The 27,018-nt window shown below is 35.4% G+C and overlaps 1 protein-coding gene across 16 annotated transcripts in view; it reads left to right on the top strand.

The window, feature by feature from the left end:
* PPP1R9A (protein phosphatase 1 regulatory subunit 9A) overlaps window positions 1-27,018 on the top strand; it is a 324,540-nt gene that overhangs the window by 157,823 nt on the left and 139,699 nt on the right. For all 16 annotated transcript variants that reach the window (XM_053897845.1, XM_019443360.2, XM_053897839.1 and 13 more), the window contains 2 exons: window positions 7,891-8,023; window positions 17,316-17,436. In XM_053897845.1, the coding sequence (XP_053753820.1) occupies window positions 17,348-17,436 (89 nt within the window). In that variant the 5' untranslated portion in view covers window positions 7,891-8,023; window positions 17,316-17,347. The remainder of the gene's footprint in view (window positions 1-7,890; window positions 8,024-17,315; window positions 17,437-27,018) is intronic.

The following is a 27,018-nucleotide window of genomic DNA, read 5'->3' on the forward strand; positions in this document are numbered from 1 at the left end:
AAGTACTTAAACAGTACATATTTGCAGATAAATGATACTAATTATAATTCAGTTCTCTTTTCTCAAAGTGGAGAAATATGGGACCTTATAGTCTTTTTGTTTCATTGATAATTTGAGTATATGTAGCCTTAATAAAACTCTATCTATTTTGAAATATTTTATTAAAGATCTTCTTATATATAGCTTTATCTTTCCAAAGAGTCAGCCATAGCTATTCTAAATTTAAAGAGTTAACATCCTCCATATTTGGTTGTTGATTATCTCTAAGTATGAAGTTTTTGGTGGTGCCACTGATGATAGAGAAATGTATATTTGATTTTATCATGGGTTTTATACACATTCTATGACTATGTCTAGGGATATGAAGATTTACAACACTACAAGAGATATAAAAAAACATTATCAATATATGATTGTCTTATCAGATATCAAAAGACTAGTTTGGGAGGCAGAGAGTTTTCTGTTTTAAAGGCTTTGTGATGGTTAATTTTATGTGTCAACTTGACTGGGTCACAGTGCCTAGATATCTGGGTCAAACATTCTATTGTCTCTGAGGGTGTTTTTGAATGGGATTAACATTTCAATTATTATGTGTGTTGAGTAAAGCAAATTGCCCTCTAGATTGGGCAGTCCAAGCCCATTGGTGAATGGGCTTCATCCAACCAGTTGAAGGCCTGAATAGTGAGACACTGACTTCCTCTGAGGAAGAGGTACTTTTGCCAGTGAGCTGCCTTCACACTTGAACTACAGCATCAACTTTACCCTGGTTCTCGAGCCTGCTGCCTTACCCTGAAGATTTTGGACTTGTGAGCCTCTATAATTGGGTGAGCCAATTCCTTAAAATAAATCTAGTTTAACACAAATACAAATATTATATGTATATGATACCATATATCATACACACACACACACACACACACACACACATACACACCTAGACACACACACACATCCTGTTGGTTCTGTTTGTCTGGGGAACCCTGACAAATATAGGGTTCTTTGTGTCACCTTTTGAGCTAGCCTACTCTGTACATATCATTATGTAGAGAATGCTTGTTTCTTCACTTCTTGTTATTTAGTTATCCATGAAAACACTTGCCTTACATTTAGTGAAATACACCTTTTGTTCTTATAGACTTTTCATTAATTATCCTTATGTATACCACGTATATTGTTCTCTGAGCTTCAGATTTCTCATATAAAAATAGGAAAAGTATGGACTGTCTTACTCTTTCCTGCTTTGTTTACTGGATCAGTTGGTACAAGGGTTAAAGATAATTTGTGTTAAGTTTATGCTGTCTGTAGTTTACTTGCAATTACTTCAACATATGCATTGCAATATTTACGGGTGTAACTTTGTTTTAGCAGCCTTTAGTTATCATTCCAGGTATACTGATCACAAATCTTCACCCTAGGATTAGTTAGTATTTGAAAAACCCTAATGAGAAGTCGACTCTATAGACTTGGGCACTTTAAATCTACACAAGAAGGCTTATTAATGTTATTTATTAATGTTAAGGATGTTACAAGTAATTAGTGAAATGAATGATGTTGAAAATATATGGATTGGCCTTAGAAATATTTTGTGTTAATGGACTTTGACTTGGGCAAGGCAAGCAAGCTGGCAGCTTTTGGAGTAGCACCTAACGCCAGTACTCATGGGGCTCTATTTTCTGATATGTAGGATTCTGTTGAGTGGTCCTAACAGAAGGTTAGATAGACAGTACTCTATCCCACTGTAGAGTATTGTCACAGCTGCTTTAGTACACCTTCATGCAGGTTACTTGTCAGAGAAACTTGAGAACAGAAACCTGGGACTTTACTGTGTTTACAAGATAGGTCTTGGTCTGTTTTTTCACCTTCCTGGTCGTTAATGTATTTGTGTGCAGCAGAAAGCCCTCACCTATTTAGAATCTTTGGAGACTACCGGTGTCTGCCTCCAAATACCTGATAATTGTGAACTCCAGTTTGGCTTACATTACTTTGCAACAAAAACCTAACATACTCTGGCATGTACTAGGCAGTCAAGAAACAAGAATTCTCACTGTCATAAATCAATGAACTGCCTTCTGGGGGAAGAAAGGGAAAGCCGAGTTTGTATATTGCCCGAAAGCCATTAGGATGCTCCTTTCTGTAGATGGTTTGTCACCAAATTTGTTTTCAAAACTTTTATATGTGGATTATCTGCTCCATGCTTTCTTTTAGCTTCTATTTAGAGTCACTTTCGCTGAGGTGCTAAAATCATGTGAAGGTGAGTTCGAGTGCTGCTGAGGAAGCTGGTGATAAGTGGGGCCTGTTTGTGGAAGCATGTGAATGCTTGGCTGATTCTTGGGAGCATGCTGTGCCAAGCCCTCATCTGAAACGCAGTGTGCTAGAACCTGGAACGCTTTCCATCTTTGATGTGTCAGGAAGATGAAGCGGAACCCAGACAGCAGGTGGAACTGAGACCTTGTGGAAGCATTGCGGGAGATTCCTTCCAGTCAATATTTACATGAAATTCTGAATTTATTTTGACCTGCATTGATTAGAGAAAATGTGTCATAAGGAAATATTTTTTTTCTTATTGTTCAAAAAGTGTTGCTGTTGTTTTTGAAAAAGTGCTGTAGCTCAAACCACCAGAAATGTGAAAAAGAATGATCTTAGTTAAAATCTTACAATAAGCTAATTTTAACTTTATTTGTTTTTTATAGCCTTGGGTTACTGGGTCAGAAATGTCATTGCTAACTGTATTTGTGAACTTGTTACCCCTAAAAGCCTGCGTCTGCTGCAAAGCAAGGGATGGGGTCTTGTTTTGTTTCCTTTGATGAAGGAACAGAATATCACTTGTTGGCTCTGAAACAAGAAGTCAGACTTAAACATCCTTTTGTTTGCTTTTCTCAGTGAAATAACACAGGAACAATATGAAGGTGACTGAACTAAATATGTATAGTGGTGAACTATATATATAGAACTATACAGTATATATATGTAGTGATGGTATTGAAAATTAGGGCCCAAGGTGCTATTAGCCTTTAGAGTTTTTGGCATTCTAGTAATAATCATAGTTGGGTTCTGATTATTACTTGACTATCCATATTTTTGCAAAGCAGTTATGGTAATATAAATAGAAATGATAGAACCATTTTAAGAATATTGAAAGAATCAAGATCATATTGATGAAAGGGGAAGTATTTACCTAAGTCAACATCCTTTTATCTCTGAGGTTTTTCCTGGTCAAGGCAAACAAAGCCAGGCAAGTGAGGAGCCATTGTGTAGAGGTAGTGCCGTTGTTCTGGACCTAGGTAGGGATTTTGGCAGACCAATCTGTATAATAATATCCAAATAGTTATGTAGATTTTGGTTTCAGGGACATTAAGTATCATCGTGGACGAAATATTCAAAATGTAGTTATGAACAACAATGTGAGATGAGTGTGGGTATCTGGGGACGTAGTGTTACCTCTTACATTGCCCTGGGCAAGCTTTCCCTCCTCCACACTGGACCAGCAGGCATGGTTACATGGATTTTCTCATTTCATTTTCATAACTTTATGGGGTAGGTATACTTATAATAACAGCCATTTTGTAAATAAGGAAACTGAGACGAGCTACATAGCTAGAGAATTTAGGAAGTCTTTAAATTAGATTAAAATTGGGCTCATACCAATTGGGACTATATATATATATATATATATATATATATATATATATATATATGTAGATAAAGATATGAATGTGGGTATAGATAGACATATATACAGTGTGCTTTTTTGTTTTAATAGCATGTATTTCAGAGCCTTTCATGTCAACAGAGATCTTTTTAACCTTGCATAAAGTTACATATTCATATGTATCATAATTCAGTAAGACATTTTCTTTATCAGTGGGCATTTAGGCAATTTCCACCTTTGGGCTATTACAGATAGTGCTGTAATGAACTTGCTTGCATGAACATCTTTGTACACATTTGCAAATATCTCTCTAAATACATAGATGTAGCATTATTAGGTCAAAGGATTTACATTTAAAATCTTGATAGTTGTTCTTAAATTATGTTTTTATCCCCCCCCTACTTTACAAGAGTATTCTTTTTCCTGTATTCTCGCAAACAGTAGACGTCACAGTCTTTTTTTTTAAACCATTCGTTTGGGCAAATTCCTGGTATTTCCTTGTTGTACTTGACGTTTGCTTAATTTTTAGTGAAGCTGAGTGACTTTACGTCATTTATTGAGCATTAATGTTTCTTTGTTGAATTCTAATTAAAATTTTCCCTACTTATACATGCAGTTGTTTGAGGTGGTAAAGCTCTTTGTATATTATGCATATTCATATTTCATCTTGATATTTGGCAGTCTTTCCTCCTAATATTTAACTTTTCTTATAATTTCATTATGGTATATTTGTTGTCTAGAAATTTTTAGCATTGAATTTTAATCAAATAGTTTATTCATTTCTTTTAAGATTTCTAGGATCTGTGGCTTTGTAGCAACATCCTAAGAGGATCTAGTCAATTAAACATTGTCCATATTTTCTTTAGCCCTTTTATAGTTTATAATTTTTTTTGTTCTTAACCACTTTAAATTTTACTTTTGTTATTGATATGAAATAGGATTTTTATCAGATAGATATTTCATTCTTTCCCTACTATTTATTGAATATATTACCCTAACTAATTTGAATAGAGAAGTAGAGGAGTAGAACAGAAGAGAATACAAAAATAGATCTACCTTGGGGCCAAAACTTCATTGCCTGAATAAGTGAAGTTTTATTGTATGTTCGATGTCTCATAGGGTCTGTTTCCATCCTATTCTTCTTTTCAAGCAGCTTGTTAGTTTTTCCATGAAAAATGTGAGTGGGATTTTAATTTTGACTGCTCTGTATTCATAAATTAAGTTGGGACAAACTAACATTTATAGTAATTCAGGAGTGTAGATGCCTTTGCAATATTAAGAATTTTATCCAGGATATAGTATGCCATTACACATATTTAGGGTTTTTATATTTTTCAGTTAAATTTTATAGAGAAGGATATCCTTGCACATTTATAATTAGTAATTCCTTGGTATTTTATAGTTTCTGATCTTTTCTGTTATATTTTCTAAATTATTTTTTGTGTTTTTGTGTGTGTATTTTTTATTATGTTTCTTTAGTGAACTCTTTTTAGTCCTAATCATGTTTATGTTAAATCTTTTGGATTCTTCAAGTAAATGATAGCTTAATCTGTACGTAATGAATTCTGGCTTTTCTTTTTCAGTTTATAGGTTTTTCCTATATACCCACATAATTTACCACACTATGAGTAAGTTGAAGATGAAAAGTGTCTTACATTATTTTTTTTCTACAGAATGAAATAGTGATATAGTCATAGGATTGCTAGATGCCTCAAAAATTATTTAAAATACCATTTTCCAATGTGGAGTCATACAGTTATTTATTTAGTTTCAGGATACCCCCAAATGAACTTTTTAAACCAGCTTGATTGAGGAAGAACAGTTGATAGCAGAGTGTTTTGGGATCCTGAAAAATGTTAGGAACGTGTTAATTTATTTGAAACAGTTCTCCCATACTTATATTTTACACAAACACACACACACACACACACACACACACACACACACACACACTTACTTATTAACTTAATTACTATGTGGTAGCAAAATTGAGCCATGTTTCAGAATGGATATCATTTAAATCCAAGTTCTGCAATCATATATATATTCTTGGATCTTTAGCAGATTTTGAGAAGTAGCAAACATTAATGGAATAATTTCCAGTCATATCTGCCAGTAGTTTCCAGGACATGTAAGCTCCAGATCCAGGTAACTTTTTGTGTGTTGTTAAAGTTTGCTGCCCTAAGCATGTTCCATTGTAGTCCACTCAACTCTCTGTGTTTCTAAAAATATAGATATAGATAAGGATTATTTTGTCTAGGATCTTATATTTGAAGTAAACAGTCTACATCTTCTACACTCGAATATATGAATCCTTGTTTATTCTTTAAGACTCAACCTAAAGGCACCTGGGTGTCTCAGTCGGTTAAGCGTCTGACTTCGGCTCAGGTCATGATCTTGTGGTTTGTGAGTTCGAGCTCCGAATCGGGCTCTGTGCTAACAGCTCAGAACCTGGAGCCTGCTTCAGATTCTGTGTCTCCTCCTCTCTCTGCCCCTCCCACGGTCATGCTCTGTCTCTCTCTGTCTCTCAATAATGAATAAACGTTAAAAAAAATTTAAAGAAAAGACTCAACGACTTAAATATTTTCCCTTTCATGAAATTCTTCCCTTTCTCAGGCAAATGAGAAAGATTACTTGGTATAAACTTCTGTTACATCATTTTTCACATTATATTATAGCTGTTTACTTTGATTTCTGTGTCCCCACTAACCTGTGAGTTCTCTAGGGTCCAGCACAGTGTTTGGTATAGAGCTGGCACTCAGTAAATTGTTGATGGATGCATAAAATGTGAATAAGCAATTACCAAAACTTATGAGGGAAGTGAAAGATCAAAAGGGCTGTCTAAGAGAATGTTATCAATCTGACAACTTAAGAAAAAGATTAGAGGGTTCTGTGGAAGGGGCATAGGAAGCATAGTTTATGAAAAGATTAATAAAAAAGGTACAAACCCTGTAGTTTGGAAATATGCATTTTGATGCAGTGATGTTTATTATGGTGGAGAAATGTGGTAGAGACCAAACGAGTGGCACGAGGCCATGAAAACATGCTGAAAGTCGGGAAGAAAAACGGTATTCATTCTGGTACAAATATTATAAATGGCATGATTTTGATAAATTTAGACCATAGGAACCACGCATCTGCTTCTATATATACATGTATTTCTGGTTTATAGGTTACCATATATAGCATACAAGAGTTGCCAGTTTTCCAATAATATGAATGTAAAACACATCTGGACCAGCAAGGCCAACTTTCTAGGTGACATACTTGATTTCTTTCATCACTGACCTTCTGTTCTGCTTTCTTTTTTGATTATGACTTTTTATGTATATTTATTAAAAAAAAACCTTCTCCTAGATTTTAAGCTTTTGGGGACATTACAGAGTTTTTTTCAGGTATAGTTTAGATGCTTAATAATTATTAAATTTAATTGAAAATGTCAGTTTTTATAATACATATTAATTAGATTGATGAACATACATTTCTTTCTTTTAGATATTCCTCAGTGAAGTAAGTGAAGGATAGTATACCTATTTTCAGTTACTTTTCAAATAGAGTAAATAAGGACAATCAAGTTTCTTATGGCTACATCTGAAGACCATATTTAGTAATCTTTCAGATGATTTAGGTGAGAAAGAAAGAGCTGGCAATATCCTAGTTCTCTGCAGCTCTCGAGCAGTATTTTGATAGTTGTTTCATTGAAAGGCTCAATGAGAATCTAATTTGGATGTACATTCAAGTAAAATAAGAGATGAAAATGAGAGCTTAACCTCGCTCAGCACAGTATGGAATAGAAGTTGGTTTCAGTGATTCTGTGATTGAAATATAATTATAGTAGTGACGTACCACAACATCGGTGCTTGTATAGGTCATAGCATGAAACGGGTTCGGTGTGGGTATTTGCTTAGGTAGCTTCAAGGTCCTTCACCATAGTTTCTTCAGGAACCAGCAGAGCCTTGCAGCTAATATGATATACTCTGATTCTATAAAAAGCAATGAATTTTGCTATTCAGATAATACATCCTGTGGCTATTGTTGCCTCCCACATTATTAAAGGTGGTAGAATGATATACATTTTAAAATGTAAGTTATTTTTATTCTAATTCAATTTTCCTTTTCTTAACATCTCATTGTACAGAACTTTTAACTTACCTGGTTTTCAGTACTTAGCAGGGTTTCTTAAAAAAATTAAGAAAGCCATCTTTTCTGGATTACCATCTTCTTGTGACCTCTTACTACAGGTTTTCAGCACATACTCCAATGAAGACTATGACAGGAGAAACGATGAAGTGGACCCCGTGGCTGCTTCTGCTGAGTATGAACTTGAAAAGCGTGTAGAAAAGCTGGAACTTTTCCCAGTGGAACTAGAAAAAGGTATATGAGCTCTACAATGTTTGTAATGTCATTTTATTGCTATTTTAATAATACAGAAATGACTTTATTTTCCTCACCTGTAGCCCTTCTACCCCCAAGGGTTGGATAAAGTTTTAATTCTCATGGAAGATTTAATTTATTTATTAAATTTCAAAAGTAGTTGAGATGAGCTCTGTATAGTTGGTAGACTCCTTCTTCCCTCCCACTCCCAGCAGAAACCCATCTGCTTTAGTTGGCTGGAATGGTGACTAGTGTAGGGAGGTGTGGGTAGGGCCTCATGTTTGGTTGGTACCCTTAAAAGGGTGAGAGTCCAGAGGGAGTGGGTGGATGTGAGCGCTTGGGGTGGGTGGTTGTTTTGTTTTTGTTTTTGAGTTCTTGACGGAGGGAGAGCGGTCATGGTTGGACTCTGAATGTGGTAGATGGGAGAGTGTTGGACTTTCAGAGTATGGATTTTGGAATGAAGGCAGTGGAATCTTATCTCTGAAGGGAGAGGGCTAAGAGAGAGCAGGGAGAATGGGAGCCAAGGGGCTTCCTCCCAATTTCTCCTCTTGGAAACCCAGCCTGCCTGCGGTGGGAAGTGAGGACCCATGGCCCCAGAGACTGCCATGTCTATCCTCGTGTAAGATGGGCACCCAGGAATGGAGGGGGACCCAGTGAACAGGGAGATAGCATATCTCAGAGAGTCTTGGAAAAAAGCAGAACAAACAGATGACAGCTTGAATAACAAAATGAAGCAAATGAAAAACCAAATGAGGATATCAAGTATGGCTTTAAAAAAGACATTCTTAAGCAAAGCAACAACCAAAACGATTTTTGTTTTAGTTTATTTATTTATTTTGAGAGAGAGAGCAAGTAGGGGAGGGGGAGAGAATGAGAGAGGGAGAGAGAGAATCCCAAGCAGGCTTCACACTTCAGTGCAGAGCCTGATGAGGGGCTTAAACCCACGAACCGTGAGATCATGACCTGAGTCAAAATCAAGAGTCAGCTGCTTAACCTACTGAGCCACCCAGGCACCCCCAAAAATGATTTTAAAATTAAAAATTTCAGTGGAGGAATTGAAGAGGAAAAGATGGTATTGTTGAGACTCAAACTGGTAGCCTAGGTCAAGTGGAAGAAATAAACCAAACTAATTCTTAAAATGATAGAAAAAGGTCCATGAGAAATCACGAAGGAGACCCAACATGCATATTGTAGGTGACAGAAGGGGAAAAGAAGGGGATGCGAGATATATTAGACAAAACAAGGAAGAAATTTTCCTGAGCTCAAAAAAAACCTGAGCCTCCTATTTGGAAGGGCCTAACCAATTGATGAGCAGTGAGAGGACTTAAAAAACATCCCATGCTTAAGCGTGGCTAAATCCTCATCTTCTTTTTTTTTTCTTTTATATATACACATATGTATATATGTATATGTAATATAATTATATTATATATTATATTTTAATAATACATATTATTTAATACTTATTTAATATATAATTATTAAATATAAATATATAAATCTAAATATAAATATATGTTAAATATAAATATATAAATTAAATAATATATTATTTAATTTGTATATTTAATATAATATATATTAAATATATAATATATAATATGTATGTATATATATAATATATATATAATTTATTGTCGAATTGGTTTCTGTACAACACCCAGTGCTCATCCCAACAGGTGCCCTCCTCAATGCCCATCACCCACTTTCTCCTTTCCCCCATCCCCCATCAACCCTCGGTTTGTTCTCAGTATTTAAGAGTCTCTTATGGTTTGCCTCCTTCCCTCTCTGTAACTTTTTTCCCCCCCTTCCCCTCCCCCCTGGTCCTCTGTTGAGTTTCTCAGGATCCATATATGAGTGAAAACATATTGTATCTGTCTTTCTCTGCCTGACTTATTTCACTTAGCATAACGCTCTCCAGTTCCATCCACGTTGCTACAAATGGCCAGATTTCATTCTTTCTCATTGCCAAGTAGTATTCCATTGTATATATAAACCACATCTTCTTTATCTGTTCGTCAATTGATGGACATTTAGGCTCTTCCCATAATTTGGCTATTGTTGAAAGTGCTGCTATAAACATTGGGGTACAAGTGCCCCTATGCAATAGCACTCCTGTATCCCTTGGGTAAATTCCTAGCAGTGCTATTGCTGAGTCATAGGGATGCTACTGCTTAGCAGGGATGAAAAGAAACAAGGTGCAACTTGTAAACAGCAAAGGTCAGGGAAAAAGAGTTGAAAACTGTAACTATTAGGCATCAAATTATTTGCATTAAAAAAATGTAAAGAATACCTGTCATTGCACCAAACATGGCTGGCTAATTGTTCCCATTAAGAGACACTCTCATTTGAAGTTAACAAGGATGTAAGAGTGATACTTACATTTTTCATTCATTTACAAATGTAGAAACCAATCCTAGCTTATGGCCCATACAAAAATAGCTGGAACTGGCCGTGGGCCATTGTATTGCTTATAATATACCAAAAATGAGAACAATTCAAATATTCATTAATGATAGAAAAGAGTAAAATGAAGGAGCCTAAGTTCCATGCAGCAGTGTGTATGATTGTTACAAACATGAAATTGAAGTGGAGAAAAAGCAAATCACAGAAGAATCCATTCAGTGTAATTCCATTTATTTAAATGTCAGAGCCAGGAAAAATTAAACAGTGTATTGTTTAGAGATACACAAATAAGTGGTTTTAAAAAGCAGTATTTAAAAAAGGAGGGAGTGAGGGGTGCCTGAGTGGCTCAGTTGGTTAAGTGTCCAAGTCTTGATTTTGGTTCAGGTCATGATCCCTGGGTCATTGGATCAAGCCCTGTGTCGGGTTCCATGCTTGAGCATGGAGCCTGCTTGAGATTCTCTCTCTCTCCCTTTGGTCCTCTCCCCGACTCATTCTCTTTCTCTATAAAATAAATAAAAATATAAAAAAGGAGGGAATGATTGACACAATATTTAGGGTAATGGTTACCGAGGGAAGAGTTATGATATGAGGGAGGGGTGCATAGTGGGCTTTTTGTGTGTTGGTAATATTCTGTGTTAGTACGTGGACATTTGTTTTATTTTCTTCTTTAAACACAACGTTTTGTAGATAAATGTTTTCATAAACTCTCATTGTGTTTTTCATAATAAAAGTTAAATTAAGAAAAATTAAGCTAGAAGAGAACCAAATGAAGTACAATTATTTTTAATTTTTTGAGCAGCCTCCATACTGGTTCCTGAAGTGGCTGCACCAGTTTGCATTCCCAGTAACAGCACACAAGTGTTCCTTTTACACTGCATCCTTGTCAACACCTGTTATCTCTGGATTTTTGGCTGATGGCCATTCTAACATTCTAATAAGGTGGTTTCTCATTGTGGTCTTGATTTGCATTTCCCTGATGATTAGTGATGAGCACCTTTTGATGTACCTGATGGCCATTTGTATGTCTTCTTTGGAAAAGTGTCCATTCACTTCTTCCGCCTCTTTTTAATTGGATTTTTTTTTTTTTTTGCTGTTAAGTTGCATGAGTTCTTTATATATTTTAGATATTAACCCCTTATCAAATATTTCCCCCCATTCTGCAGGCTGTCTTTCATTCTGTTAATGGTTTCCTTTGCTGTGCAGAAGCTTTTAGTTTGATGTAGTCCCACTTACTTATTTTTGCTTTTGGTGTCAAATCCAAAAAGTCATTGCCAAGACTGATGTTAAGGAAGTTACCTGCTATCTTTTCTTCTAGGTGTTTTATGGTTTCAAGTCTTAAATGTAAGTCTTTAATCCATTTTTGAGTTGATTTTTGCATACAATATAAGATAGGGGTCCATTCTCTTATATGTGGCTGCCTAGTTTTCCCAGCACCATTTTTTGGAGTGGCTTTCCTTTCCCCATGGCATATTCTTGGCTTCTTTGTCATAAATTAATTGACCAAATATGCATAGGTTTATTTCAGGGCTCTCTATTCTGTTCCATGGATCTATGTGTCTTTTTTAAATGGCCGTACCATACTGTTTTGACCGCTAATGCTTTGAAATATAGTTTAAAACCAGCTTTGTTCTTACTCAAGTTTTCTTTAACTATTTGGAATTTTTGGTGGTGCCATACAAATTTTACAATTGTTTGTTCTATTTCTGTGAAAAATGTCACTGGAATTTTGATAGAGATTGCATTGAATTTGTAGATTGCTTTGGGTAGTATGGACATTTTAGCAATATTAATTCTTTGAATCCTGACTATGGACAATCTTTCCATTTATTTGTGTCTTCAGTTTCTTTCATCAATGTCTTATAGCTTTCAGTGTCTAGATCTTTCACCTCCTTAGTTAAGTTTATTTGTAAGTATTTAATTCTTTTTGCTGCAATTGTAAATGGAATTATTTTTTTAATCGCTCTTTCTGATAGTTCATTGTTAGTGTATAAATACCTAAATATGATATAAACTATAGATCATAATACCAACAGAGAATTATACTTTTAAATTCAAGAAACTCTTAAAAAATAAATAAATTGAGGAAACACAAAAAATATGACAGTTAAAGTTGGAATGCTCTTTAAATGTAGTAATTAGTATAAACAATAGAAAACAAAAGATGATAAATAATGTTTTGCTTATATATTTATATTATATATAATTATATAAAAATGAAAACTAAATGTAATGAAAAGCCAAACTGATTCTAATTTTAACATGTTAGAATTGATAATATTATATGTAAGAGGAGGTCAGGTGCCACATACATGTAAAAAAAATTAATAGTTTTTTCTTTATATTTACATTAAGAACATAAATATGAAAATGGGAACATTTCATTTACAATAGCATAAAAACAACAAAGTACTTATTAATCACTAAGGAAAAAGTATTTATCTGTTGAAAATCCATCTTTTTGAAAGATATAAGATGTAAGCAAATAGAAGGATATACCATATTCTTGGATTTTTGAAAAGATCAGTATGGAAAAGTCTCTCCTATTCTGCACCTCTGATACCTATAAATTAATATATAAATTTAATGCAGTTCAAGTTGGATTGAACTTGAGTTGGATTGAAAGTTGGATTGAAAGAGGATTGCATAATATAAAACTAAATTTTATATGGGAAAATACAGACCTAAGGGAAGTATGAAAAAGAATGTGACAGGTTTTAATTTCTTAAATATCTGAATATAATGTAAAGCCTCTATAATCAGAACAAATCGTATTCATATAGCAATTGATCAGTGGAACAAAATAGAAAATCCAGAGAAAAATGTTAGTATGCATGAGAATTTAATACATGACATGTATGATTTGCTAATATGCCATTGAGGCCTGCGCAGGTCCCAACCTGTCTGTGGTTTGGGGTTGCTATCTGCCTCATAAAGCAAAGTAGAGGATTTGTCGTCTGGGAAGACAAAGTCGTCTTCTCTGGAAAAGCCTCCTACATAGTTGGCTTTGGCTTTGGCCTCTTCCGGGAATAGGGAAAGCAGGGATTGAGGCCTTATGAGTCTGGGTTTTCAACTGAGGTAGAGAGAAAAGACAGTGCTTATAACTAGACAGTCCAGAGTTGGGTATAGTTACCTCCAGGACTTGTTGTTGTTAGCTCAGCCTAGTCTTTATGACATGATAGAAGTGGATTTCTTAACAATAAAATAGGGGCATCTAGATGGCTCCACTGGTTAAGCATCCAACTTTTGATTTTGGCTCAAGTCATGATCTCATGGTTGTGAGACTCAGCCCCATGTCGGGCTCTGCCCTGAGCGTGGAGCCTGCTTGAGATTCTGTCTCTCTCTCTCCCTCTGTCCTTCCTCTGCTTGTGCTCTCTCTCTCTCAAAAGAAGAGAAAATCAATAAAATAATAATAATACAGTTAAAAAACAGCATAGGGTGTTTTACAAATGGTTCTGGCATAACTGAACATCTGAATGGAAGAATATAAAGTTGGGCACCTTCGTTTTCATTATATAAAAATAACTCTATATGAGTTAATTAGATATTAAAAATAAAGTAATAAGGATTTTGACAAAAACTTAAAATGTAATGCTTTCTTCAATTGCAAAAATACCTGCTTTCTTCTATTGCAAAAATCATGTAGGCATGTGGATGGAAAGGCTTAACCAAAAGAGGATCCAATCAAATCATCCAAAATTTTAAGCTTTTAAAGGCAATATTGTCAAACAGGGGCAATAGATAAGTGATGAGTGTGAGGGGGGAAATCTTCATTGTAGATGACATGGAGTTAATATGTATAATATGCTAAGAACCTTTGCAAATTATCAGAAAAGAAAGATAGGGAAAACTCAGTAGAAAAATTGGCAGTTTAGCAAAAAAAACATCTAATGACCCATGCTCCCATGAATACGAGCTGAAATTTCATGAGCAATGAGCGGAATGCTAAGCCAACATGAGCTTCTTTCCTGAGAGAAAAAAAAAAGCTCTGAGCTCCAGAGTATGGTGCCGGCGTCTTCCATGGAGACACATCCTCACAGTCTTTTCCATCTTTTCTCGGCTGCTTTGCCTGCTTACTTAGTGCTCTGCCTGTCCCTCTGCAGAGGAAGACCAGGTGGCTGCTGGGTTCTTGACAGCGACAGGAATTAGTGGCCTTCCAAGAATGTGGCTCTGGACTTGACCTATGCTTGACACATCTCCCAGAGAGCTGTACAGGGATGAAATCAGTCATCTGGTCGCTGTGGGTTGATTGTATTCTTCGTTTAATTGTGTTTGAGTTATCATCTTGTCTTTCGGGTAGTCTGCACTGGAATTGAGGGTGGCTCAAGCTATTACCGCTTTTTCTACTATTGGGTTTACAGCTCTGCAAATCTGCGTAATTTTCCAGTGACAGCAACAAGGGCTGCTAAGGCAGGAAGATAATTTTACGAAAGCCTGAGTTCAGGCAGGGAAAATGCACTTAAAAACTAAGAAATCACTTTCATGCAGGATAGTGGCAGGAAGGAGCTGCTTAATGGCGTGATGGCACAGAGAATCTACATTTGAAAGGAGCTCTTTGAATGTACTGAGCATGGGAAAGTTTCACTTACAGCTCAACATTGGCTTGACAGTGTGATAATTCACAATGAAAAGAAACTCCTATAAATATAGTGAATGTGAGCAAGAATTTGGCTAAATGCTTAATATGTAGCAGCTTTCATATATGAGAGGAACTCTATGTATGGCATCATTTAATGTGGATGAGTCTACAGTGATCGGCTCTTAAAGCAAGAGCAGATGCTCTGGGGAGAAAATCTTGCATGTGTGTAAACACTGTGGGAAGGCTTTGGGTCACCATTCAGCCTCTCACCAACATGAACAAATTCCCACTGTAGCAAACCCCGTGAGTATGATGGATGTGAGCAAGAATTCAGCTGTGCAGCTCACCTTCGTACACACAGGAGATTTCCTGTGGGCGAGAAGAAACTTTGTCCACGTGACTAGTGAGGAAGGGCCTGTAGTACGGATGTAAGTTTCTCTTTCACGAAAAAACTCATTCTGGGGAGAGCCCCTAAAGCTGTAATGAATGTAGGAAAATTTTTAACCAGAGGCAGCCTCTGGATGAACTTGAGTATCTGTACCAGAGACATGACAAGAATAAAACCAGAATGGGAAATCACGTGTGGGCAAACATTCTAAACATAAGGGCTGAAGGAACGTCTACGGTGATTACTTGCGCACTAGTCACCACTGAAGCTCTACACTGGAGAGGTACCTGTGCCTCTAACCAACGTGGAAGTACCTTCATGTGGGGGTCACATCAAAGAGTTCCTCCAGGGAGAACTCTCTATGAATCTTTCTTTAGCACACAACTGAGTAAACAAATCACACTTGTGCTGAGTGGCATGATTTTGAAAAATGTAGAATAAAGATTAGGATTACTAATTGTACTTAGGAACACTTAAAGCAGAAGTCGGTGTCAAGGAGTAATAACCAGTGAGATGAACCCTACTGAAAAAATTGCTAATTAAGAATACTTACAGTATGGGGCGCCTGGGTGGCTCAGTCGGTTAAGTGTCTGACTTCGGCTCAGGTCATGATCTCAAGGTTCGTGGGTTCGAGCCCCATGTCGGGCTCTGTGCTGACAGCTCAGAGCCTGGAGCCTGCTTCTGATTCTGTGTCTCCGTCTCTCTCTGCCCCTCTCCTGCTCATGCTGTCTGTCTCTGTTTCTCAAAAATAAATAAATGTAGAAAAAAATTTAAAAAAAAACAATACTTAACTGTATGAAATATTATTGCTAAAAAGTCTTCTGAAAGTGTCAAGCATTCTGTTGACTCTGTGAGCCAGTTTTCCTTTAACAATCCACGCTGCTGATTGATCGGTTAGTGTCAGTTTTTCTATGCAGCTAGCTAATACAACCATGGTTACAGAGGCTTTGAGGCTATCAGAAAATAACTTTGAATGTTAACCCAAAAATGTGGAATGCGAAATAGTGTATCTTTTATTTCATTGATGTGAAAATATGTATGTTCACAGAAAAGACAAATGGAAATGTGGATAAACATACTATTGTCAATGAATTTAAAAACATATTTGTCAGTGTTGTTCACGAGGCAAGGAACATGGAAACAAAAGAGAATGCCTGTCAGTAGAGAAGTGGTTGGATAAGTGACGACACCATCTCACCAGGATATATTATACAATCATTAGAAGTGAGTTAAGGCTGTGTAAGTTGATATCCATGATATATCATTGAATTAGAGAATTAAGCTGCAGAGAGAACTAGGTATAATGTGATCTTATTTGTATAAAGCAAGTAGGAAGGAAAAATAAGCCATTTCATAGACGCACACATACATATATGTACGTGTACTTGTATTTATGCATATATATATACATATACGTTGTAGTTGTTGATACTTTTATATGCTTGTATAGTAGGACTAGGGAAAGTCATGAAAGACACATGCCACCTGATTAACATGAATGGGGATATGAAACAAGTAAAAGGGAAAAGACCACATGAATGAAGGGGAAATTTTAGATATACTAAGATCACATTTATTTAAAGTAATATATATGTGTTTTGGTATGTATGCTTTTGTGTTTAAAATATTATTTAGAGAGGCTGTGTTTTAAGGCAGATCGATTACTCAGTAATCCAATTATTACTTTTTCTTGGGATGACAATGAATAGCCACTTGCAGTAATAAAATGAGATTAAACCCACAAGCCTTTTGGGGGGTCTTATTTGATATCTTTTCTCCACAGCAATAGAAAAAAAATATTCTGCCAAGGCAAGCATGTCCTATAGTCCATAAAGAACAAAATTAAAGGCAATAAATAAGTCTCACAAGCTAACTTACATATAAAACTTAGGTTGTTGTGGTTTTTTTGCCCTTTTTCATAGATGAGGATGGACTTGGTATAAGCATTATTGGAATGGGTGTTGGAGCAGATGCCGGGCTTGAAAAGCTGGGAATATTTGTCAAAACAGTAACAGAAGGTGGTGCTGCCCAGAGGGATGGCAGGTAAGCTAACTACTATTATTAATAACTAAAATCTTCTAAGAAATTTTTTTGGGAATTTCTTTCAGTGGCTTCCTTCTTCTGATTTTTTAGGACAGAATTTTGGAGTGTGTCTCGTAAAAGGAAAATGTTAAAGCCTTTGAATTACTTTATGATTTGTAGGCAGAATACCTGCTTTCTTCAATGTATGTTAAATAAATAGGTGGTTGGATCTATCATCAGTATCTCTCTACCTTTGATATGTATTCATTCATCTGTCTGGTGGGAAGTGGGCAGAAGTATGGGTGTGTATTATAGAAGGATATGTACTGTGGAGATGAGCATTTAGTGTCATTTCAGAGATATCAAAACAAATGGCAATATTTTTGGCACTTTTGAGAATGACAGAGGTAGAAGGAAAAATAGGAACCCTAATTCTGCAATGATGGTAATTCTGGAGCTAACATTTCTCAAAATGTATTCTGACTAAAAACAGGTTCTTGATTGCCAAGTAAACTTGTGGAATTAAAATCTCTCAGAGAGGAATCTGAGAGCCTTTACTTAAACACCCACTTTGGGTAATTTGGATGCATGCCAGCACATCAGATGATTGTTGTTTTATGTCTTAGCTTTCATCATCTCAAGCTACAAGTATCTCTAAAGATTTTGATTAAATCCTCACTCTAGGCTCCTGCTGCATCAAGTTGGGGCTGAAGCAGAGGTTGGCTATAGAAATAAAAGTTGATCCAAAAATATGAGTGCCAGGGGCGCCTGGGTGGCTCAGTCGGTTAAGCGGCCGACTTGGGCTCAGGTCATGATCTCGTGGTCCGTGAGTTCGAGCCCCGCGTCGGGCTCTGTGCTGACAGCTCAGAGCCTGGAGCCTGTTTCAGATTCTGTGTCTCCCTCTCTCTGACCCTCCCCCCTTCATGCTCTGTCTCTCTCTGTCTCAAAAATAAATAAACGTTTAAAAAAATTAAAAAAAATATGAGTGCCAGATTCAAAGAAATGTTAACTTATTTTTTTACGAGCACTTTGATTTTTTTTCAAGGTTTAAGTATACATCACTTAACCATCTTATCAAGAAATGATAAAACATGTTGAAAATCATTTGCAAATCTCTGGTGAGACCCATGGTAGCATTATTTCTTTTGTAATCCTAAAAACACATTGATATACACAGATATTTTCCAAGTGGAACTAAATTGATTTATTTAAATAGAAACCCACACCAGTATCATCTCTTTTTCCGTGAGGCAAGGGACCACATCTCAGTCAATAGCCTCATTCGTATTCCCATAACACTTGAACAGAGAAGGTCTGAAATTAATCTTTTGCGTGAATGTTCAGTTGATTGAATGTGTATCACACTTAAAGAAAGTGAGATATTAATATTTTGTGTAAAAAAGTAATTTGTTAACATTTCCCCCTTTTCAAGTAGTTATGGAAATAACCCTTTACCCTTTGAAGGAATTATATGATGGTAGTAACAAATATTTCCCATTATTAATGAAGAAACTTTCTTCCAAGTGAGCTAAAAGTTGTTTGTAAGATCTGTATCTTTTCTCTTTAAGTGTCACCAAAACTTTAAAAGCTTTCTAAAATCAGAGGGAATAATTCTTATTGTTAGCATTCAAACAGTATGAAATTATTATGAACCATCTGTCTAAATGGGTCACAAAGCCAAACCAAAATACGAATTGATTAAAAACCAAAAAGGTAGAGGGGCGCCTGGGTGGCTCAGTCAGTTAAGCATACTCTTGGTTTTTGGCTCAGGTCATAATCTCAGGGTTTGTGAGTTTGAGCCCGCATCAGGCTCTGCACTGGCAGTGCAGAACTTGCTTGGGATTCTCTTTTCTACCTTTCTCCCTCTGCTTCTCCCCAGCTTGCTCTCTGTCTCCCTCTCAAAATAAATAAATAAACTTTTTTTTTTTTTTAAAAAGAAAAGGTAGAAAATTTTGCATTTAGCACTTAGTCAGTTGCCATTGTTCTAAACTTAGATCTATTTGTTTTTCCATCACTCACTTTTAAAATTAGGTTTGTTTTTTCTTAACCTGTTTACTGATTTGTTGTCCTACATAGTTTCAGTATTTACACTGATGTGAGAAGTTTGCTTTATAGGTCCCAGTGTGTATTTTCTCAGTCCTTTTAAATGGATGTTTACCTAGTACAGTAATCCTGCTGTTGTTACAATAGATGCTTAATACATGCCTCAGTGAATATATTAAGAGAGGCAACTTGATGAAATGAACAGAATCTTTGGGATCATGTGACCAGCAGTCTTAATTCTATCCCTTCTACTTACCGGCTATGGGATATTGAACAAATTACTTAATTTTCATGTTATCTACAACTGCAGCGTTGTTGTAAGCATTAAATATGCTTATGTAAATTAAAGCCTTCCACAGTGCTGTTTGCATATGGAACTTCTCTTGAATGAAGTAGGAATAAAGTAGGAATTTAAATTTATTGAAAAATAGTTATTATGGGAAGCCTTATGAAAAACTATAGAAAGATGTATAAAATATGCACAGAATTGTTAAGTTTTAGAGTTCAGAGGAACTTTAGAGATCTTTAAATTCATACTTTTCATATTATATGTGTATAAAAATTGAGGAGATCTATATAGTCTCATTATTAGACCTATGGCAGTGTTCACAACTTTTCAATTATATTATTATTCCCACCATTAGTGGTGTGCTCATTTGCACAGTATTTAAATATTCTTTGTTGTTTAAAATTTATCAATATAAAAATTTACAAAAGAACAGTTGGTTGCTGCCTACAGTTAATTTTAATAATTTTTTAAAAAGTTATGTGTACTCATGGATATAGAAAAATATTACATTAAGGACTTACAAATCACTGTGATTAGTGTGATGCCATTCTTGTGTGGATATGGTTTCTATTCATCCCACCCAACTTCTCTGTCTCTCTCTTGTTCTTTCTCTCACAAAATGTAGAATTAATATACACCAAAGTATTGAATGGCTCTAGTCTGTGTGAGATTTTTTAAAAATTTTAGTTAATATGGAATATTTAATTTTTCTATAGAGAATTTGTAATTCTTGTATATGTATTTTAAATATTTTCTTTTTTTAATGTTTATTTATTTTTGAGAGAGAGAGAGAGAGACAGAGCATGAGCAGGAGGAGGGCAGAGAGAGAGGGAGACACAGAATTGGAAGCAGGCTCCAGGCACTGAGATGTTAGCACAGAGGCCGACGTGGGGTTCAAAGTCAGGCACCCCTATATATATATTTTGATCTACAATTAAAAATAATAAAGTTATCCCCATGTGGCTTCAGGAAAGTTGTTCTTTATACTCCAGTTATGGACAAAATTAATGTTCTGGATTAGATGTTCTTTGTAATTCCTTTTAGCTTTAAAAGTATAAAAAGTCTTTTTTTTTTAACCTTTCTAGCTTGCTTTAGCTTCTTAACTCTATTTAAGAAAATGATTTCAATTTATTCTCAGTTTTGTCACATTTCCTTCAAGGGATGTTAAATAAACAGACTTATAGACTTACATAGAACATTGTTTTCTCCCTCCTCCCTACTTACTGCCCCTACACAAGAAATCTTTTCTGTTGGGATTGCTTTTACCCCTTCTAAACATCTCATAAACACACCATATTTTGAGCACTTTAAAAAATTTGCCGTGGATATTTTATCTCCTGCATTACCCAGGATGTAGTTAAAAAGTTTTGAGTCTTCCTTGCTTTTTGATACTATCTGTGTCCTACATTTGAAATTTCTCTTGTCAAGCTTTTCATGCCTATCTGTACCTTTTCATATGATGCCTGAAACGCAGGGGGTACTCAATAAATATTTGTTGAATGAGTTAATACTTGTGTGTTAATCACTTTCAAAACATTTACTTAGGCCTAACCTTTTTCTCCCTTCCCTTCTTTTGCTTTTCTCTCCCTCTTTGTCTTTTTTGTGCTGGCCTGCCTCTTGCAGAGTAACTTGCAATGTAGCTAAATGACATGACATGATAGCCATTTCCGCCATCTGTTTTAGTTTTAAAGTTTTAGTAAAATAATACTAATAATAAATATTAGTAATAAGTGATGTTCATTAAGATTAATTTTAGTAAACTAAAATTAATTTTTAGTGAAAATAATATTATGAATGATACCATTAGGTTTTGCTGCCATGAATTTTATGGTCGGTACACAGGATGCTAATTATTTCTCCAATCCTCTTTCATGAATCTATAAAGCAAAATCATCTTTATAACAACACAGGTGAGAGTGCTGTTAGTAGAATAAGTCATGTGGATGATAACTGACAAAAGATAGTAATAATGCTGTGCTAAAGAAGCAAATTAAAAATGCACTTGGGATCTGCTTTGTTTCTGGCTCCTGTGTTTGTTTCTCAGGCTTTTGCATATCAACATTTTAGAACACCGTCCTGTTCAGTTTTTTTGAAAAAGTTATCAAATGTGAAATGACGGTTGCTATGTAGTTTACCTTCATTCAAGCCTTTCAAGGTTTTCTAACCATTTTAATTGTTTTTGACCAGCTCTAGGGTAGCACCAACACGTAAAACAGACGAAGAGTTCTATTCTTAGCTTTCCCTGCAGTAGACACTCCCTCTTGCTCCCTCTGCTCCCTCAGGCAGGGCCCATCTGTGCCCCTGAGGCGCCCTCCAGCCTGGGACGACCTGAATGGAAACTGCCGTTTTAATTGTGTCCATCTGTCATAATTCCTTAGCTGATGGTTTCCTCTCGGTGCACACACTCTTGTGTCACTCTTCTCGTCAAATATTTTGCTTGTTCGCCCCTTAGAGAGTTGGGATATTACTGCTTTCATATGGATGTATTTTCACATACACTTACAACTTCAGTCTCTGGCATTTAGGGGAAAACTCCTTTGACCAGAGTTCATTAATGTTGCTCCAGCTGGTCTCTCTTTCACTCAGCGTTGGTTGCTGTGTTTACATAAGCCCTATGAGGTAGAATTTTTGTTTTTGCTTCCCCTTCCCAGATCTATCATGTCAACAGATAACCATCCGGTAACATTAAACAAACCCTACCATTGTCCAACTTCTATATTTTTGTTAGCCTTACCCCCACTGGTTCTGGGTGTTAGGTTCAGAGCGGAGGGATACCGGAAACAGCATTGAGGTTGAAGAGCAGGAGCTTGAACACTGTTGTTTATTAGCACATGGAAACGATTACCAACTAGCCAGGTACGTTCCCCTAAACTCCATTCCAGTAGGCAGTGTTTCCAGGGAAAAACAGGCTATTTCCTCTGCTATTCTGGAGAATTTTTGGAAAGCCCAGATTATCTGCCTTCTTTGGGCTCTGGGATGGTCTGATTCAGAGATCTGTCCATTTTAATTTTTACCACCAGGACTCCTCCCTTGTCTTTTTTTTGTGCTTCTAATTATGCACCAAGATTTGAGAGATTATCAGTGTTACTGTGCTGTGAGGAGAACCTTTTTCTCTAACATAATAACCATTTATGTATTAAATACTCTTCTGGCTTATGATCTAGTGGGTTGTAGGGTCAGTTTACGGTGGCAGTAAGTCTAAATTGCTACCCTTTCTTTTTAGCCAATAATTATTTCCCTCATCCCCTGTCCAGGCTTCTTTACGTCTCCTTTTTCTTCCGCTCATTTTTAGTTTCTTAGCTTTGTTTCCCACTTAATCACCACAGAGTCTACCCCTGTAAAAAGGTCAATTAAAATACCTCTCAAAATACCATACTCAACAGAACTTCCCTCTCTCTCTCTCTTTTTAAAATTAGAGGTAGTTTTTATTTCCTTGGTGTTTTTTATTTTATTTTATTTTTGTTATTTGTTTTCATTTTTTTTCTGTAATGAATGTATCACTTTTGAATGAAGAGTTTTTAAAACAGGTACTCTTTTAATGAAAATAATAATCAAACAGTACTGAGCTCTCTTCATTCCCTTAATGCTGCCTGTATTGAGGCAGGCATGAAGAATTATGTAGGATCAGGAACCTGCATTTTAATCATGGGATGCCTCTTCCCCACACTGGTGTGACTGCAGAGAGCAAATCTGTGCCAAATATCTGTTGTCACTGTCACTGATGCACGGAGTGCTTTATAGATAGCTTGGATCACTTCTGTCTTCTCAGAGACCATTTTCGGTACTCTTGATTCCTTTGTGAGATCCATATTTCCATCTCATATTATTTTCCTTCTCCCTGAGGGACTGCCTTTAACATATTATCACCAGATCTGGTGGTGGTGGATTCTTTCAGCTTTGTATGTCTGAAAAATTCTTTTTGTTTTCCTCTTGCTTTTTAGGATATTTTTTTCTTTGTGTATAGAATTTTAGATTAATAGGTATTTGTTTTGTTTTGTTTTACCTTTTAGTACTTTTCCTAGACTTTTTTGCTTTCTGATTTTAGGCACATGAGTGCATGAAGAAAAGTACATGTACACAGATGAATTAAGAAAATGAGAAAGTGCTATAAATGTTGTTTTATTTTCTGCTTATTTAAGTTAATTGTATATGACAAGCAGTGTAAAATTTCCATTGACAAACAGAAGCTCAAAACTATGTGTGTTAAGTCCCCCTGTCCTTTACATTTTTTTAAAGAAAATGCCTTTTTTTTTGCCTTTGGGCCATAGGTTATAGATCATTGAGTCCAGAACCTTGAGTTATTTTATGGTTATGCACATATGTGTTTTTAATAAAGAACATGGACTATAATGCCTTCAATCTAAAGGAAAACTTTTTAGACTATCCACAGTCACTATAAAATGCTATCATTAGTTGTCAAATTAGCATTTGCTAATTTTAGAAAACACTTTAAAGTTTTAATATAGTACATGTTCATGGTTGAAAATTTAGAAAACACAGAAAAATATAAAGGAGAAAATAAAAATTTCAGTAATCCCACATCTAGAGTTGACCACTACTAAAATTCTGCCAGTGAATTTCCTTACAGATTTTTTTCTGTGCATATTCTGCTTTTGTTTACTTACTTAAAATTAGGATTGAGATACTATCTGTTGAGTACTTACTATATGTCAGGCAGTCTCCTATGCTCTTTATATTTTGTAAATTATTTATTATTGCTAATAGCTTTGATTAAATACGTATCATTGTTATTTCTGTTGTATATATAAGGAAATTATGACTTTTCTTATACAGTCACAGCAAGTAAGTGGCAAAGCCTGGCGATAAATCTAGCTTATCTGACTTTAGAGGCTATACTTAAATAATACATTATGTTATATCACATCATTAAACACTTTTGTACAACAGACTTTAAGAGTGTATCATGCTATTGTATTATATATGGAAACCATTTACATATTGTTACACTAACATCTTGTTTCAAGGTGTTGATGAGGTTAGCATTTTTATATAAAAATCATAGTGAATATGTCTGATTATTTCTTTGAAATTATTTCCTTAGAGTGGAATTATTGTGTCAAGGCGCATTACTTTTTAAAAAAAATTTTTTTAAATTTTTATTCATTTTTGAGAGCGAGAGAGAGGGAGGGAGGGAGGGAGAGAGATAACGTAAGCAGGGGAGGGGCAGAGAGAGAGGGAGACACAGAATCTGAAGCAGGCTCCAGGCTCTGAGCTGTCAGCACAGAGCCCCACTCGGGGCTCAAACTGAAGAATCATGAGATCATGACCTGAGCTGAAGTCAGATGCTTAACTGACTGACTCACCCAGGTGCCCTAAGGTGCCTTACATTTTAAATGCTTTAGAAACATGTTGCTAAGCTGCCCTTCAGAAAGGTTGCTCAGTTTGTACCTCCTTAGCAGTGTTAAGAGTAGTCTATTGCACTGAATCAAGACTGAGTATCGTTTTATAAAATCTTTAATACATTGATAAGCAAGATATTATCTTTAAATTTTAATTTCTTGTTTTTGAGCTTCTTAAGATGTTTACTAGACACATCTTTTTTCTGCAAATTATTTTCCATTTGCTTTTTCCCTGTTACATTTTTTACAATCGTGCTATCATCTGTTCTTTCAGTGCTAATCTTAACAACGGTCAAGTCCAATAAACAGAATTAAAGAGCAACTCTAAACTAAAACACAGTAAAATTCTGTATTTAGTTTATACCCTTAATTTTCTGTCCAATTTACTGCTTTGAAAATTATTTACCTGGTGTTTGAGACATCCAGTAACCTTTTCTTAGACCTAATCTTCTTAAACTTTTCAGTGTCATATCATAATCACTTATTTCTAATGAGATCCTTGGGTTTGTTTTTTGTTTTGTTTTGTTTTGTTTTTTGTTGGGGTGTGTGTGTGTGTGTGTGTGTGTGTGTGTGTAAGAGAGAGAGACAGACAGACAGCTGTATAGATCTTTTTCCTTATATTTTTCACCCCATATTATAATTCTCCCAAATTAGCTTCTTGAACTCATTTTTGTATTCAGTTGGTGAACTGATTTTTTTCCATGACTATAGAAATTACTTTCAAATTCATATCCCAATCTTGGTGGATATAGAACCTATTTATTATATCACTTGTATCTTGTTTTCATCTCAAACTTAACATAAATTGAATTCCTCTTTTCCTTTTTTTTCTTCCTTTCCCTTGATAAGAACAATCCATTTTTTCTGTGCTGACCCTATTTTTCATTACTTTAGATGTAAACCTTTCTAGTCATCCTTTATTGTTTTATTTATTTTACCTATATAATATCTTATTGTATTTTTTATTTCCCTGCCTTGGATCGTTCCTCAAATTCTTCTTTTGTGTTCATTCTTTGTGCCATATCTCTGTGTCAGGTCTTTCTCTTATTATGCCATATTTTCTGGGGCTTCATTTAGCTGATCTTTCCCAGTTTATCCTCACCTTGTTCCAAGATTATTCTTTCTACAATTATCACTTTTTGTAGCCTTTGTGAACAATAATGTATAGTTGCTCTCTATTTTTTGCCAATCAGGGGCCAAGGTCTTGTTAACATTGAATACCAATGTTATTTAAGTGCATATTCAATTCTCTACTTCAATCAGGAAGATTACATTATTGTCTGCACCAGTGTCCTTCCCCAACCTTCTTGCACATCTTAGTCAAAATAGTAATTACTGAAACTACAATGTATTAAGGCCATATAATACATCAATTACTCTGCTAACCCTTTCACACATATTTTTGCTAATCATTACAATCAGTATGGTAGTAATAGTGAACCTTCTTCATCTAAACTAAGGATTAATTCTTTCAGGAATTCATAGTTGAAGAAACCTAAGGTTTCATAGAAAATGGGTTAAGAAAACTGTGTGCTGAGGTAAATGAATGAAAGCATCTAAATAAACTTTTGCTAAAATAAAGCAATCAAAATGCATTATAAAGAGACTGTTACACATTTTAAAGTTTTGCTATAAAAAATAAAGTTTTGCTGTAATAGGTACAGTACCATTCATTTACATTTAACATTTTGCATGCTATATACTTTTAAATAGGATACTTTTTTCCAACCCCCATCCGTCCAGCATTAGGAAAATGCTTGTGAATTTGTTTTATCCTGTTGGTGGTGATATGCATTTAAATGGTGATATGCATTTAATTTCCCATCCCCCAGTCTATCACCTTTTTTTCCCAAGAATTCATTGCTTTTCCAGTTTAGTAGATTGGGGATTGTTTGCCATGTGGGCCTGAGA

The sequence above is a fragment of the Panthera pardus genome, unplaced genomic scaffold (genome assembly GCF_024362965.1).
Source record: "Panthera pardus isolate Hobbes unplaced genomic scaffold, ASM2436296v1 HiC_scaffold_8, whole genome shotgun sequence".
Taxonomy (NCBI): Eukaryota; Metazoa; Chordata; class Mammalia; order Carnivora; family Felidae; genus Panthera; species Panthera pardus.